A 15,749-nucleotide genomic window follows, 5' to 3' on the forward strand; every position below is an offset into this window, starting at 1 on the left:
ATTCACACCTGAAATCGGATGTTGTATTAACCTTAGGGAGCAATCGACACAGCGATTGGCACCGAAGCGCGCCGTAATTGCTTTCAGGACAATAATTCCTCCACGACGCAGTAACTCTTCGACATCTGTATTTTACAAAAAAAAATAGAAGAGAATAATTCATCTCTCCTTCCTAAACAAAAATTGACCATAGAGGACTACAAGAACACAAGGCCAAAATTTTCATTTATTTTTTCTCTTCATTTTTGTTGAATCCCAATCGTCATTCTAATCCATATTCCATTGAAAAGCCTAAAATTTAGTGATTCGAAATGTGGTATTAAAAGAAGTTAAAAAATTTTATTTTATTCTGAATATCGATCCATATCGATATGCATCAATATGAGCCATTAAAACAATTCATCGAAAAGAATGTTATTTGTGAAATATGGAAAACTTTTTATGCTATTACCACAATTAACCCTATTACTTACCAATAAACTAACCTATTCCCCTAAATTCACAACAATTTGGCTCCTAACATGGTGTTTGCCATCAGACCATGCTAATTTCCCAAAAACATAACCATTTTGGTTGCCCTTTCCAGTGCTATGCAACAAAACCTTGAAGCTTTTCTCTTCATCAATGGCAGTAAAATGCAATGTACTTGGCTCAACCATGATAGAAACTTCCAATGGCGCCTTCACTCGAGCAACATACGTCCCTGGACTTCCCACATTCTTCACTTTTCGATTGATCGTCACATGGCCCGTTTTCAGACCTGTTACTGAGATCGAAGGGTAATTCAAATCCGTCACTTTGAACGATCTATCGCAAACAAAGATCTTCTTCGATATTCTTTTGATTTGTGTTGCATTGTAGCCTCGAGCACACAAGAAATTGAGGTAATCGTCGATTGTAATGTCGTAAACGAGCCCAGGGTCCATTGCACTGTTTGGATTAACATGTCCGGCACCGTATGCCAATGGAGTTGCTTTGAGTCCGGTGGAGTCTAAAATTGGATGTAAACTGTTGTCTCTTGTTTTGGCTACAGAGATGAAATTGATTGAAAATTGTTTAGATTACAGAAATAATATCTAGGCTATAGACTTGCTTTTATGTTTTTTTATTTGATTGTATGATTGAACGAACCTGTTGTCATGATTGCAGATTTAATGGCGGCCGGACTCCATTTGGGATTTAGGGTTTTGAGAAGGCCTACAATGCCAGCAACATGGGGGCAGGCCATGGATGTGCCAGAATCTACATTAAAAGGAGCTTGACGATCGTCTAATGGTAGTTTTGTTAATGGTACTCCATTGGGGTAAGCCGCCATTATATTTACACCTGGTGCTGTTATATCAGGCTGATAAAACTCAACTTATTAATATGATTATATTGAACATGGTTGTCTTCTTTAAAATTAACTTGGATTTGAACTCAATAATTTTTAGTTGAAACATCATTTCATAACACATTGGGAAGAAGAAAACCTTAAGGATTGACTCTTCTATTGTATTGGGGCCTCTTGATGAGAAATCAGCCATTACTGGGGATGGTTTGATTTCCAGTTCTGTCATCACGGAACTGATGTAAGCCATGGGTGTCCTGATCAAAGTAGTTGTTATTATGACTTTGAACTTGTCGAAGACAATATATTTATGAACAATCTCGAGAAGTGATAAGGAAACATAGGGCAATACTTTGTAGAATTGATGTATTGGAAGATGGATATGCTGTCATTGTAGGTTATATGGGAAGCTGGGAGGATGTGTAGATCAGTTAAAATTGCATTCCCACTTTCCTCATCGTTAACCAAAATCATTCCAGCAGCCCCTGCCTTGGCAGCTACATAGCCCTTAGACACTCTTGGAAGACCCCCTCGAAGGCAAACCACGATCTTCCCTGTTAACTTTTCGGGATCAAGCGATCCCTCCTCACAAACTTCCCTGCAATAACTCATTTGAAGTTTGTTTGGTGCATTGTTTAATTATTCATTCATATTTTCTTTCATATCTTGGGAAAAGGAATCGACTAAATATATATACTCACGCATCGCTATTGGAGACATTGTTGGCTTTTGCATCCACGGCATTGATTAAAGGGTATAACTTGTTAAATGGCAGTGCCTTAGAAGAAAAGCTTGTACCCTGGTTTTGGCAATTTAGAGATAATTTAAGATAAAAGAATATTGTTCATATTAAGTTTTTCTACTTTTGAATGCATTGAGTATGAGTTACCTTGAATTTCTTCTTGTTTCCCAGGACCACAAAATTGGTGAAATCTCTATCGATGGTACTAGCACCAACGGTTAGAATCCATGGCGACACATTTGATACAGTCCCAGGAGTTGGTCCGACGTTTCCAGCCGAGCAAACAACAACAATACCTCGCTCAACTGCATGGAAAGCTCCTACAGAGAGTGCATCACTAAAAAACTCTTTGGGCTCTGCACCGACAGAAATCGAGATGACATCAACGCCATCGTCAATTGCAGCTTCAAAGGCAGCTAAGGTATTTGGGTCCAAACACTCGCTGGCTTCTGCTGGCCAACAAACCTTGTAGGACGCAACACGGGCTCGAGGGGAGCCACCTTTGATAGTTCCATTGCCCATTCCCAAAACATTAGCTCCAGAGACAAAATTGCCACCAGCTATGGATAAAGTGTGGGTTCCATGGCCTACATTGTCTTTTGAAGAATTGAAGGTAACACTAAGTTCACCATAGCCTAAGTTGAAGAATCTTGCTCCAATCAATTTTCTGCATTGAGGGTAGCTATTTTGAATTTATTACCATAATAGAAAGGGAAAAAACAGAGAGAGGAAATGAATCTCTTGACCTGTTACAATGGAACTTGGGGTCACTTTGACAAGTTCCCTTCCACCTTGTGGGGATAGGCCCATACCCTTCATCACTAAAGCTCTTAGATTCTGGCCAAACACCTATATCCCAATTACACGAACAATGTTAAAGAAAAAGATAACCACAAAAGGGGTTTAAAAAGGTGGCCTTTCTCCCAAGAGTTGGAAGTTCGATCCCCCACCTCCACAGTTGTTGTATTAAAGGAAAATGAGGTTTGAGAAGAGAGTAGAAGAAACCTGTGTCGAAATTAGCTATGATTATATCATCACCAAATCTTGCAACATTCCAAATGTAGTTGGAAGGAATTTCTTCATGTTTTTCTATTCCAAGAAATTTCCATGATCGTGTTGTATGCAATTTTCTTGCTTGACTTTCGAAAACCGAAACAACATTTGGAAATTCTGCCATGTGTTTGTACTACAACATCAATCTTGAGTTTCTTTGAACAAAGATACACCATATTTTACTTGTTTAGAAATGTATGAACAATTTACTTGCAAGATCTGCAGCTTGCTTTTCATCAAGCATGGCAGCAAAGCCATTGATGTGTTTGTTGTATGAGTACAAAATAGCTTCTTTGGCTATCATTTTGCTGCAGATTGATTCAAGAAAGACAAAATAAAATGATGAGGTTGAACGATGCAAACTCATCCAAGAAAGAACTAAAGAATCTATGATTTGAATGATGTTCACCTTCCCAACACCGATCCCAATAAATCATAATGAGATACTGTTGCACGTCGATGATCTAACGATGAAGCACTCAAACCGTGAGAATGCGACCCCAAATAAACGATGTAAGGCTACACGACAAAAAGGAATCTCTATGCATCAAAAAAATGAGTCTACCAAATAGGAAACAAAATAATGATATAAAGGAAGAGATTGCTTGCCTTTTTGTTGGCAATGGTGCAGGTTTGAAACAAAGTGAGAAGAAGAAATATCGAAAGGATTGAAGAAAGGTTGAAGGCATCCATGATTTTTGTTTGAAACATTTCAAAATTTTGTCATTTCACAATGTAGCATCATTGTATTTATAGTGTCCAATTTAAGATGTAAAATTAAACATCGACTTGTTTCTTTTGCCCGTAATAAGTAAAAAGGTTGTCTTTTGTTTTGTTTTTTTTTTTTTTTTTTTACCATTTTAAGGCAATACAGATAACACAAATTGTTAAGCTCATTACGACTGTTTTATTTTTCTATATTATGAAAATAAAATACCAAAATAAAGTTATTTGATAACTACATTTTAAAGTTTTGTGTATCATTATACTTTTGTGTATCATTATACCAATGTGATGTTAGATAAAAAGAAAGAACGAGAAACAATCATCAGACACGACACTATTTTTCTTTAATAAAAATATGATATTAGAAACAACAAACAACAAACGTTGGCGTTACCAATTAAGTTCATAGTAAATGCCACATTTAAATTCATTAGGAATGACGCTTTAAAGTATGGATTATTAGCGACTTTATCCCTCCTATCCATGTTTGTATCTTATGGTTGATATTGTAAATGTTTTCATCACTCTTCACAATCGCACCTTCGTAAGGGTCTTGAGGCGATTGTGTGGTACTTGTTCTCGCCCTTGAACGAGTCAATCAATCCAAATGGATTCAGCCCATATCTCTCAAACTCATCACACGGGATTCCAGGGTTAAGGTGAAAAGTCATTGCTATCAATTTGATTTAAGTATTTGTCTTCAATTTACGTTAATCTTTGTATTTAAAAAAGTTTTATACAATTGTGAAAAGTTGTAAATTAACAATTTTAAAACAAAATTCTATCAGATGGTCTGAATTGATTCTCTTATGAAAATATAAAATTTTAATTGATACAATTATTAGCTTGAGGTTTCAAGTTAAAGTGACAAGACTCTAACGTTTAAAGTATAAATTGATCTTTTTCAAAAAAAATTATATTATACCTAATTTTTGAAACCAATACAGTTCTTTTTAAGGGTGCTTTACTCATATATTTTCTAAGAAAATTTCTAATAGGTCACAAACAATAGACCTCTCCAAGCCAAACACTCCTAAGTTTGGAGTTTTTGTGATTGGGACATTGAAAAGGAACTTGCACCTAGTTGGTGATATAGGTAGTAATTATCAATTCTTTTAAGTCTTTATCAACCATACTCATATCTTCAAAACTTCTCTTATTTGGATGTGATCTCAGTTTATTCATGTGTACTCCTTGTCTCAAGCATTACAAACTTTTTTCAAATGGCTTTGCTTTGACCATTCACATTGTTTCTTTCTTACATTTTCAAATTCCCTTTTTAAAACCCTTGTTTGATAACCATCCGATTTTAGAGAATTAAGCTTATAAATTTTGCCAACTTAAAGACATAAAAAACAAATAATACCTAAATGTGTATCAACCGATATATTAATATACTTTATATTTTGTATATGAACTAATATACAAAATATAAAGTATATTAGTTATACAATCGATATACTTAATTATATCAAATTTATCCATCAAGAGGTGGTTATGCACTCATTATTTGTGGACATGAGAGCATAACAAACAAATAACACGTTCATCATTGGTGAATCAACAAAGCTCAAACGTGACTAAAATGTATTTTTAGTGTTGAAGTAATCACATATGTGTTCAAAGGGAACTAAACATATATAGTTGATCCTTACTCGGTTCTACATTTTTTAGAAACCATTGTGAGGTGAATAGTTTATTTTCATCACACTTGTTTTAATGCTCGAATTGAGTATATCATAATTATTTCAATACACATTCAAAATTCAATTCAAATATAAAACATGAGTGTATTAATAGCATATCATCAATATTACATTAGTGCTCATTCAAAAATGTAATTTTAAGTATTAATATTACTAGTTTATTAACGCTTATTCAAAATTGATAGAAAGTATAATGTTGATGTTTCGATAGTATAATACTATTCATTCAAATGTATTTTTAATTATATCATTATTGTTTCTGCACTATATCGATACTCATTCCAAAATATCATTTTGAATATAGACTACATCGATGTTTAATACTTGAAACAAATTTCGAATGAAAATCGATGAATCAATATCAAAGATTAAAATATCAACATTGATAACGATAAAAATATTTCAATTATATAGATATATTAAATAGTTATGTATATTGTTATTAGTATTTCTATTCATATTGGATTACATGACATTTTTTAAAAAATTTTACAAGAATTTATAAAAGATATCTAAAAAAAAGAAAGCATAATGTTTTTTTTCTTCTTTCTTTCTTTTTTTTTTTCTTTCAATCGTATTATAAACAAAGCAATTATTTATCATCATCTAATGTTATAAAATTTTAGGATATTGAATGAGCAAATCCAAGAACGGTTTAGAAGGGCATGACATAACTTAAAATTATCAAAATTATGAAATTAAAACTTTTAACCATTTTTATGGTAAGGGATTTTCAAAAATAGAAAAATAAAGCAAAATTTTCTATATGTGAAGCTTTTTTCTGTTTCGATAAATAATTTGATATTTTTTCTATACGTGAAAATTTTCAGATTAGTATTTCCTCATATTAGAAACTAAACATTTTGTTCATAACAATTAATTTTACATTATTTCATCTATATTCATGTATTATCGTATAAAAAAACGGAAATGCCTTATATTAAAAGGAAAAAAAAACACCAATATTTGTAATTAAAAAAAATGAAGAGAAATATATGCAAGCATAATAAAGCAATCCCAAAATATCCCCTAAACAAAAAATAAAAAAAGAATCGAAACGAAGATCCACAGAAACGAAAACCTAGAACCGAGGAGGAGGCGCAGCGAAGAAAGGCCTTCCACCGCCACCGCCACCGCCACCGCCGCCGCAGAGACCTCCATCGCAGTAATCGACCTTATCTTTAATCTTATGAAATCCGTCTTTGAAAACTCCGAATCCGAAAAGCAAACCGATGGCGACAACCACCAGAATCAGGCACGTGCAGAGCATGCAGACCTTTCCAAAGCAGCACATCGTCGCTCCGGCGGCCGGATCTTGGAATTGGCGATTGAGAGAGGGATAAGGAAGAAGGAAGATCGGAATGTTTATAGACGGGGAGAGCAGTGGCTTGAAAAGAAGGCAAAAGAGTTTGGGATTTGGTTGGGAAAGTGAGGTTTGTGATTTAATTTATATTTTTTTTAAAAAGAAAAAAGAATAAAGAATAAAAAGGAGTTTTGCTTTTGGAGAACGGCTGAAGAAGACGTGGCAGTTGGATTAGGTTTGGGGGTTATTTCGGGTTTGGTAATTTCTCACACGCTATCAATTTTAGGGCTTTTTCAAAATCCAATCGTTTTCTTCCATTAAGGCCTCTTTTACTGATCCAAATTTCAATATTATTATTTTATTAAGACCAACGGAGGAATGTCTAATATTAAAAACTAATTTCTATTTTTAAAATGTCTAAACGTAAAATATTTCATTAAAATAGTTGTTTTAACATATATCCACCTTATTATTATTATTAACTCATATTTACATAGACAGAGTTTATAATAATAATTATAATAATAATAATTATTATTATTATATTTTATCTATATATTTTTTTATAAAACTTGTGGTATAAAAATTGAATTATTTTCTGATTTTCATTTCAACATTTTTATACTTTAATAAATTTTTAAATTGTTTTAACATTTAAGATTTTCTACCTTAAGTCATAAATGCGATACTATTTAAATAGAAAATTTGACTATGATATTTTAATATTTAAATTTTAACTTTTAAAAATTATAGAATTAAATTATATTTTACACATATAATAGTATTATTTTTATAATGAATTTTTATACTATTTTCTTTGAATGAAAAATTTATTGGAAATAACTCATTTAATATATATAATTTTATTTATTTGGAAATAAACAAAATTACTAAAAATGAATATATTAAAAAAAAAAAAAAACAAACGGAGAACTTTTTCCTTCGTAGGGATAGGGAATGAAATAGGGGCGGGGATGAGGATGGGGAAGCCTTCCTTGTCCCCACCCCGTGGACATCTCTAAATTTCAACCATATTAGATATTAAATGCAGAATCTAATCCAAAAATTTAAACTTGTCATAAATAAAGGAAAATATAGAGGATGGTGATCCGATAATTCAAACTAGCTGAAAATAAAAGAAGAGATAATAAAAATAAATCAATTCAAGTAATTAGCTAATTCAATTAACATGAAGTCAATAAATTATATAAAATAAATAAATAACTACCATATAAAAACGAAAATTGCAACCTGAAACAATGTATGCACACAAATATAAGCCAACTTAATATACCTTCTCACCATGATAGTAACAAATACACAATATACAAAATTTTAAAAATAGAACACAAACTTATACATTCTCTATGATAGCAACAAACACACATGATACAAAATTTAAAAATAAAGCATGCTTTCATCTATGAAATAAATACATGGAATATGGAATAAAAAATAGAGGCCCAAAAACTACCAAAGGACATATGGTAAGTCATTACTTTTTTAGGTTAAATAATGAACAAACATTTAGCTAGGATTTACAATGGCATAAAAGTGAAGCAATAATGCTAGCAACATAAATTTTATGCCAGCCATGAATAAGAAAAACATTGAAATTTTTTTTAGGATTATAAAGACACGGAAGCATTTCGAATTACGCTTACTTACACTATCTTCACACACAATAACCCTAAATCCATGAATCAAAACATCTCAAACTCCTTCACATTCTCCTCCATCCCCTCTCCAACAGAGAAAATAAAAAAGAAAACATAAACATGAGTTCTCTTCTATAAATATACATGTTATTTGTACCTTATATGTGTGCTGCTTGTTTTTATCCTACATAGGTATTTATAGGTAGGGTTGACAAAATTCTCCGTGGGGTCCCATCCAATCTAGATGGATAATCCTAGGTTTGACGGGGGATGAGGTCAAGGGGTCCCCAAGCCGGAGACGGGGTGGGGATGGGGAGGGTATTGCCACCTCGTTCCCATCTCCGACCCTGCCCGATTAGGTTTTTAAATATATATAAATATATTAAATATTTAACTTTTTACATTTAGCTAGTTTTTAATTTAGGAAAATCTAAAACTAAAGTGTCCAAGCTCAATACAAATAGGATTGTAGACCCATGTAAAACAAAAGAAAAAACGGGGAATGGGTCCCCTTGGGGACCAGTTTTCCCAATAAGAAATCCCTGCCCCCACCTTCAAATGGCGATGGTAGGGCGGGGATGGGGTAAAATCCCCCAACGGAGGGATGGGGATGGGGAACCCTCCCCCGCCCCGTCCCGGCCTCATCGCCAACCCTATTTGCAAGCGTCAAAACTCTCTGAAATAACTGACGTAAACCAAGGGTTTTAAAAGTTGTCTTTCTTCCTAAGGTCATTGTCCCTGCTTAGATCCGATCACCCTGTGACTGTTCAACTCGCTCGAGTTCATCCTACTCTATTATAGTTCAGTCTTGTCGACCAGTCCATCACGATCTAGATTTACCACTAAAGATACACAACCACCAGACAAACTTTAAAAAAAATCCAAGAAAGTCCATCAAAACCCACTTTATGAAATTAAATGCCCATAAAAATGTGTCGTTAGACATTTTTCCATTAAAAACTCTGATTAGATATTTTTCAAAGTCACCTCTCTGATCTAGACATATACTACAATTTTTCTATTTTAGTTGTTTACTAAGAATTGTTTGGAATCGGAATCAAATTTTGATACTTATCAAATTTGTTAAATAATAAAAAATATTCAAATGTTGTTTCAAAACAATTCTCGTATTTATAGGCAGAGAAGTTTATATCTGCGTTTGTGAACAAATTGAAACATATATATAAAATAAAAGAGGGTAAACTACGTATTTAGTCCCGAGTTTTGAAGAATGAGTGTGTTAGGTTCCCGAATTTTACTAACATACCTTTGTAATCCTTGAGTTATTTAGAATAAGTACATTTAGTCCGAGTTTTCAGAATGTACATTTTTAGTCCAAGTTTTTAAGAATAAAGTCTAAAAAGGTCCCTTGACTATTTTTTTTTTCCTTGTATATAATTATACGAAATTTTGAATTACAGAAATATGTTTAAAAATAATTTTATAGAGAAATGGTAATTTTTTTAAAAAATAATTTAAAATATAAAATAATAATAATAATAAATTACTGCAGAGATCTTTTAAGCCTATTTTTAAAAACTCGGAGACTAAAAATATACATTTTGAAAATTTAGGGACTAAATGAATCTACTTTTAAAAACTCGGGAACTAAAAATGTATGTTTTGAAAACCCATAGACCAAACACACATATTCTTCAAAACTTGAAACTAAAAAAAGTAAATTTTCTAATAAAATAATAATAATAAAGACATAAGTTGCTTATGTGAACTATGCATGTTATCATCTTTCTCCTTTGAGCTCCACTTCTCCAGTTTTTTGTTTGTTCATTTATGATTTTTTAACTAATCCTAATCCTCAAATTTACTTTATGTATAAGCCTATATTTATTCAATTAAGCAACCATAAGTACAATACAAGCTTTTACGTCCATGCACTTAACAACAAAAGTCTTGCATAGTTATTTTGAAGATGAAAAATCAAACTGCAACATGTCTCTCAAGATGGTACCTCTTTGAGTTCATATTTTTTTTTTATTATCGTATCTATGTGGTTTATTCTCAAAATTAATTGTCAATAAAAGAAGCAGCTCATGAATTGTATAAAGATGATGAAGTCTCGTACTTTTTCCAATGTAAGATCCTCCACGATATATATATATTTTTTTTATGTTTTCTATTAGAAGTAAAATTATTAATATAGTGTAAATGGAAGAGAAAATACAAAGTGTAAAATAATTAATAAATAAGTTGTTAATAGATGAGAGAGAGAAAGGATAGTGTCGTAAAGTAATTAAAAAAAAATTGCCATTGAAATAATGAATGGTAATGAATTCGATAAGAATTTTATAGAGGAATGAGATATTTGTTCAGAATTGGTAGTAGAACCCATAGATTGATTTCATTCATTTTAGTAAATACTATCAAATAGAATGAAAAATTTTGTTATTATTTTTTAATTCACATCCTGAAATTAAATGGAGTAGAGTAGTCGAATATTCAATTTTGTATTTAATAAATTTAAATTTTAAAAAATTTCAAATAAATCTCTAAATTATCAATTTTGTAATTAATATGTCTCTAGCATATTCAATATTTTTTAAAATTAACAAATTTATTATACATAAAACTAAATTTTATATATAAATAGATCATCATCGATTTTTCAGTTTTGTGTTAAATAGATCATCGATTTTCCAGTTTTGTGCTACTATCTAATAGGTTCATGAATTTTCAAAACTATAAAAAAGTTAAAGACGCAAAATTAAAAGTTTAAGGATTTATTTAACAATATAAAAGTTTAGAGACTAATAGAAAATTTTTAAATTTCCGGGATAGAGAATAAACTTATATTTAATATAGGAAATAATACTTGTTTGTCCCTAGGTTTTTTGCTCTAGTTTCTATTTGGTCATTTAAAATGTTGCACATTTAATCCCAACCTTAAGTTTTGAGTTTTGTTTCAATTTAGTCCCTAAGATTTAAAAGGTTATAATCTTACTATTAAGATTTGAGTTTTGTTTCAATTTGGTCGCTATGTTTCAATATTTTATATTTTTAATCTCAATTTTCTATTTAATACTCACTTCCAATTATTAACGTCAATTTTTATTAACTATTAAATAAATTACAAGATGAAATTTTAAAAGGGATAAAAATAGTGAAACTTAATTAATTATCATTCTTTTAATGATTTTTAATTTAATAATATAAATTAACACTAAAGACGAAAAAATAATATTTAGTGAAAAATCGATGTTAAAAGTGTAAATCTTGAAAAATTGGGATCATATTAAAGCAAAACTCAAAAGTCAAAGCTAAAATTCTAGCACTCTGAAACATAAATGCTAAATTGAAACCAAATTCAAAACTCAAATATTAAATGTAAAATATTTTAAAACCTAAAAACTAAATAGAAACTAAACCCAAAACCATCCAACTTATTTTTTTCTTTAATCTATACACCTTTAATTTGCATGATACATTTTTTCCCCTAATTAATATTTAATTTGCATGATATTTGGAAGATATGAAATTTTGAAAATTATGAGCAAAAAAACAGATAGATAGATGGATAAAGTGATGAAATTTTGAAAAAAAACTAATAAAAAAAGATAATAAATGATAAAATTTTAAAATTTTAAAATTTTAAAAAAACCTATACTATCTAGAAGGAGCTAAGAGGGAGAAACATTTCTCCTTTTGCTCTTTTTAGTAGATGGTTATAGAAATATATTGGATAATTTTACATTCAAAATCATTAAATAAATTAGTTTGTCCTTGTTTTTTTTAGCATCACATGCAAAAGAAAAAAAAATGTATTTTTTTCCTATTTTTTTAGCATCCAACGTCAATGGTATTAAATATCTTTAAGAAATTAATTTCATTTTAAAATGAATCGATACATTTAAAAAAAATAGTTTCAATTTTGATTTATTTTCAATATTTGATTATAAGTTTAAATCAATTTTTCTCTATAAATTCAATTCTTACCTTCCACCTTGTTTACCTTCTCACCATTATTTTTTTTCCATTTTTATGAACACTTTTTTTATAATGGGGTGTGATATTAAATTTGGTTAATTATATATATTAAGTTTTGATTTTAGATTTAAATCAAATTGAATAACAAATTATGATTTTTTCAAACCAAGAAAATTAAAGTGTTAATCAAATCATCCAATAAAAAAATTAATATTTATTTGAAATAAAGTTTAAAATTAAGAACAACATTGCAAATAAATTTTTAGGATTTATGTCTTAAAAACATAAAAAATAATATTTTAGTTTAAAATAAAATTTTAAATTAGAAGATAACCACGCCATTCAAATATTAATTAAAAAGAATTTTTTTTACTACATGAATTATTATAAAAGGATAAACAAAGATTTTGTGAAATTTTAAAAGATTTAATGTTATAAAAAAAATAATAAATTAATCGATATATCTTCTCTTGCATATTTTTCTTAAATTATTCCAAGTATTATTTTATTTTTATAAAACACGTGCATTGCAGATAATATTCAACTCGTAAATAGAAAAGATAATAGATTTATATTTAAAATGGTAAAAGTGGAAATATGATTATAATGTATCTACATTTAGCATTTTCGAATTACCAAAATCTAAAGGGAAATAATAATTGACCACCAACAACAAGGGTGTGCATAGAAGCACCGAAAATCGATTCGACCGTTCGACAATTTTCAATTTTCATATAAAAATTGAAAAATCGATCGATCGTTTGATATATACTATCATCAACCCAAGCCAAAGCCCACTGCCTTAGTATTAATTTATTATTTTTTATTTTATGTTGTCTCATTTCCAAACCCACTACACAATTGATTTAAATTTTTTCATAGAAAAATAGTTGATTTAAATTTAATAATGTTGCAAATTATGTTAATCTAAGAATAATACTTCATCAATTCATCTTTCATTTTCATTCACCTTAACTTTGCTTGTTTTAAAAAAAAAAACAACAAAATCAACCAAATCGACGATTGGATTTTACACATTTGTTTGGTCGATTTTCGGTGTCAATTTTTTTTCCAAAATTGACACCGACTAAACGATGCACACCCTATCAACAACCTAAAAAAGAGTTTGAGGAAAAAAATGTATGAATGTTTACCAAATGTTAATACATAATAATAAATATGACGTAATTATGTAACAATTTGGCCAAATTTATGGACACAATGTCCTATACAACACATCAATATAACTTTATGTTTATAGTATAATGACCTAGAGTTGATGAAAATAAATTAATTGATTAATGAGTTTAATTAATTAACTTTAGGAATAATATACAAATATTTTACATATATACTCCTAGGATTTGAATAAAATTCAAATCAACTAGATGTATATCGTATTAAATGAAAGCCCTTATAAGACTTTAATATAAGATATTAAAATATATATTTCAAATTTGGCAAAGATCTTGGGTAGAAAAAAAAACATTATTTAGAGAAAATAGAGAATTATCTCTAAGTCTGTTTGGTTGAGAATCTAAAAATAGAAATTTTAAAATAATGGATTAAATGAAAACATAGACATAATTCATATTTTCAGATATATATGTTTGGTAGTAGGATTAAAAATTTTGATTCTAATTTAAACAATTGCAAATTAGTTGTAGTTACCAACTAAATATTAGTTGATAATAAACTATTGCTAATTTATTTATGAACATGTTTTATGTTAAAAAATTATAAAATTATTATTTTTTGTAATATTATATAATTTATAGGATAAATTGAAATTTTTGTCGGGCCATTTTTAAATATAGAAAAATAAAACAAAATATTTACAAAATATGTAAAATTTTAAAACTATCAATGATAGACATTGATAGACTTCTATCAGTGATATTGATAGATGCTGATAGAAGCGTCTATCATTGATAGTTTTAAAATTTTGCTATATCTTGTAAATATTTTCAACAGATATACCATTTGAAATAATTTCCCATTTTTGTCCCTATAGTTTGGAAGAAGTTAGAATTTAGGTGTTATGGTTAATTAGATTTTATCTCCTATGGTTTGATAAAAGCTTCGTAAGTAGTCTTTGCCATAGGGACTATTTAAGAGAATCTAACAAATTGATTATATATGAAGTTATATCAAACCATAGGAACTAAAATCTAAATTTTAAAACCATATGAACTAATTTCTTACTTATACAAACCAAAAGGACCGAATTTGGAATTCAACCTAATTTATAATACATTACATAATAAATATTTTAATTTTTTAAAAAATTGAATTGAATTTATAACATGACATGTATTACATTTCTAAATGTTTTTAACTTTATTTAATATAATTTTGCATTTTAAATTTTAAAATTCAAATTATGGATACAATGCAAACATAAAAATATTGTTTTCAGAATTTACACTGTTTGGATCACAGAATCCGGAAACAGTTTTCAGAAACCGAATTCGGGTTGTCTGCCAAACACATATCTCTTAAATTCAATGAATCTGAAGACATAAAATAGAATTTGGATTACAAACCAAATAACCCTAAGCTTATCGACTCCCAATACATTTTAAGTTTTATTTCAAAGAGATTCTTATAAGTATTGGTCACTTGTTCGACAAGAAAGATATTGTGGATATATTCTAAAACTAATTTCTAAGGTTGTCTTTGGTAATTATTTTTTTAATTTGGTTAAGGATTCAAGTATTCTATTTATGCAAATCATTGTAAGAGATTATAATTTTTTTTTGTAGTGAGATGAATATGATCTCTACTAATGACAAATTTTGATAAGGAAGATTAGACTAACCTTGGAAGAGACCTCAACGGTAGATTTGTATTTTCGAGGGAAGAGAGCTCGCCTGCAAAAGAACAAAACTGCACACCGATGTGGTGTAGGCCATACATGCTCCAATGCTTAAGTCAGAGAGAGTTCAAAGATTCTCAATCTAAGTACAAGTCGGTCAATTAACTTACCTTGTTTCTCTCTATTATTCTCCATTTATATGCTCTCGTCCTGGTCATTTTCCTTTTCTATCTCTTAATCATCTCTTCCTTGTTATTTTTAGGATTCTACATTGGGCCATGGATTACACTCGGACCCCGGTTGACTCGTTCAGTCTTCTTGTCTAGTCGATCCAAACTTCTTCCTTGTGTGTTTGGCCTTTCGACCTTCCAGTTAATGGGCCTTTCCTTGCGACTCGGCCGAGATTGAGGCCGATCGGACCCATTTGATTTCCAACCCACTTTTTTTTATCTTCCTTTCTTTCCCAATTGA

The 15,749-nt window shown here is 29.7% G+C and overlaps 2 protein-coding genes across 2 annotated transcripts; both read right to left on the reverse strand.

Moving 5' to 3' along the window:
* Nucleotides 1-319: 319 nt before the first annotated feature.
* LOC120090149 (subtilisin-like protease SBT5.4) lies at nucleotides 320-3,818 on the reverse strand. The gene is made up of 11 exons (XM_039047666.2): nucleotides 3,735-3,818; nucleotides 3,535-3,644; nucleotides 3,336-3,433; nucleotides 3,078-3,242; nucleotides 2,819-2,921; nucleotides 2,220-2,739; nucleotides 2,032-2,129; nucleotides 1,683-1,928; nucleotides 1,473-1,587; nucleotides 1,132-1,345; nucleotides 320-1,027 (listed from the first exon to the last, which is right to left on the reverse strand). The coding sequence occupies exons 1-11, from the start codon at nucleotides 3,816-3,818 to the stop codon at nucleotides 486-488; spliced, it is 2,295 nt and encodes a 764-aa protein (XP_038903594.2). The 3' UTR covers nucleotides 320-485.
* Nucleotides 3,819-6,466: 2,648 nt separating this feature from the next.
* Nucleotides 6,467-7,004, reverse strand: LOC120091550 (uncharacterized). The gene has a single exon (XM_039049638.2). It carries the CDS (start codon nucleotides 6,849-6,851, stop codon nucleotides 6,639-6,641), a length of 213 nt encoding a protein of 70 aa, XP_038905566.1. The 5' UTR covers nucleotides 6,852-7,004; the 3' UTR covers nucleotides 6,467-6,638.
* Nucleotides 7,005-15,749: the final 8,745 nt, after the last annotated feature.

The sequence above is a fragment of the Benincasa hispida genome, chromosome 11, assembly GCF_027475165.1.
Source record: "Benincasa hispida cultivar pf3 chromosome 11, pf3_genome.v1.1, whole genome shotgun sequence".
NCBI classification, from domain to species: domain Eukaryota; kingdom Viridiplantae; phylum Streptophyta; class Magnoliopsida; order Cucurbitales; family Cucurbitaceae; genus Benincasa; species Benincasa hispida.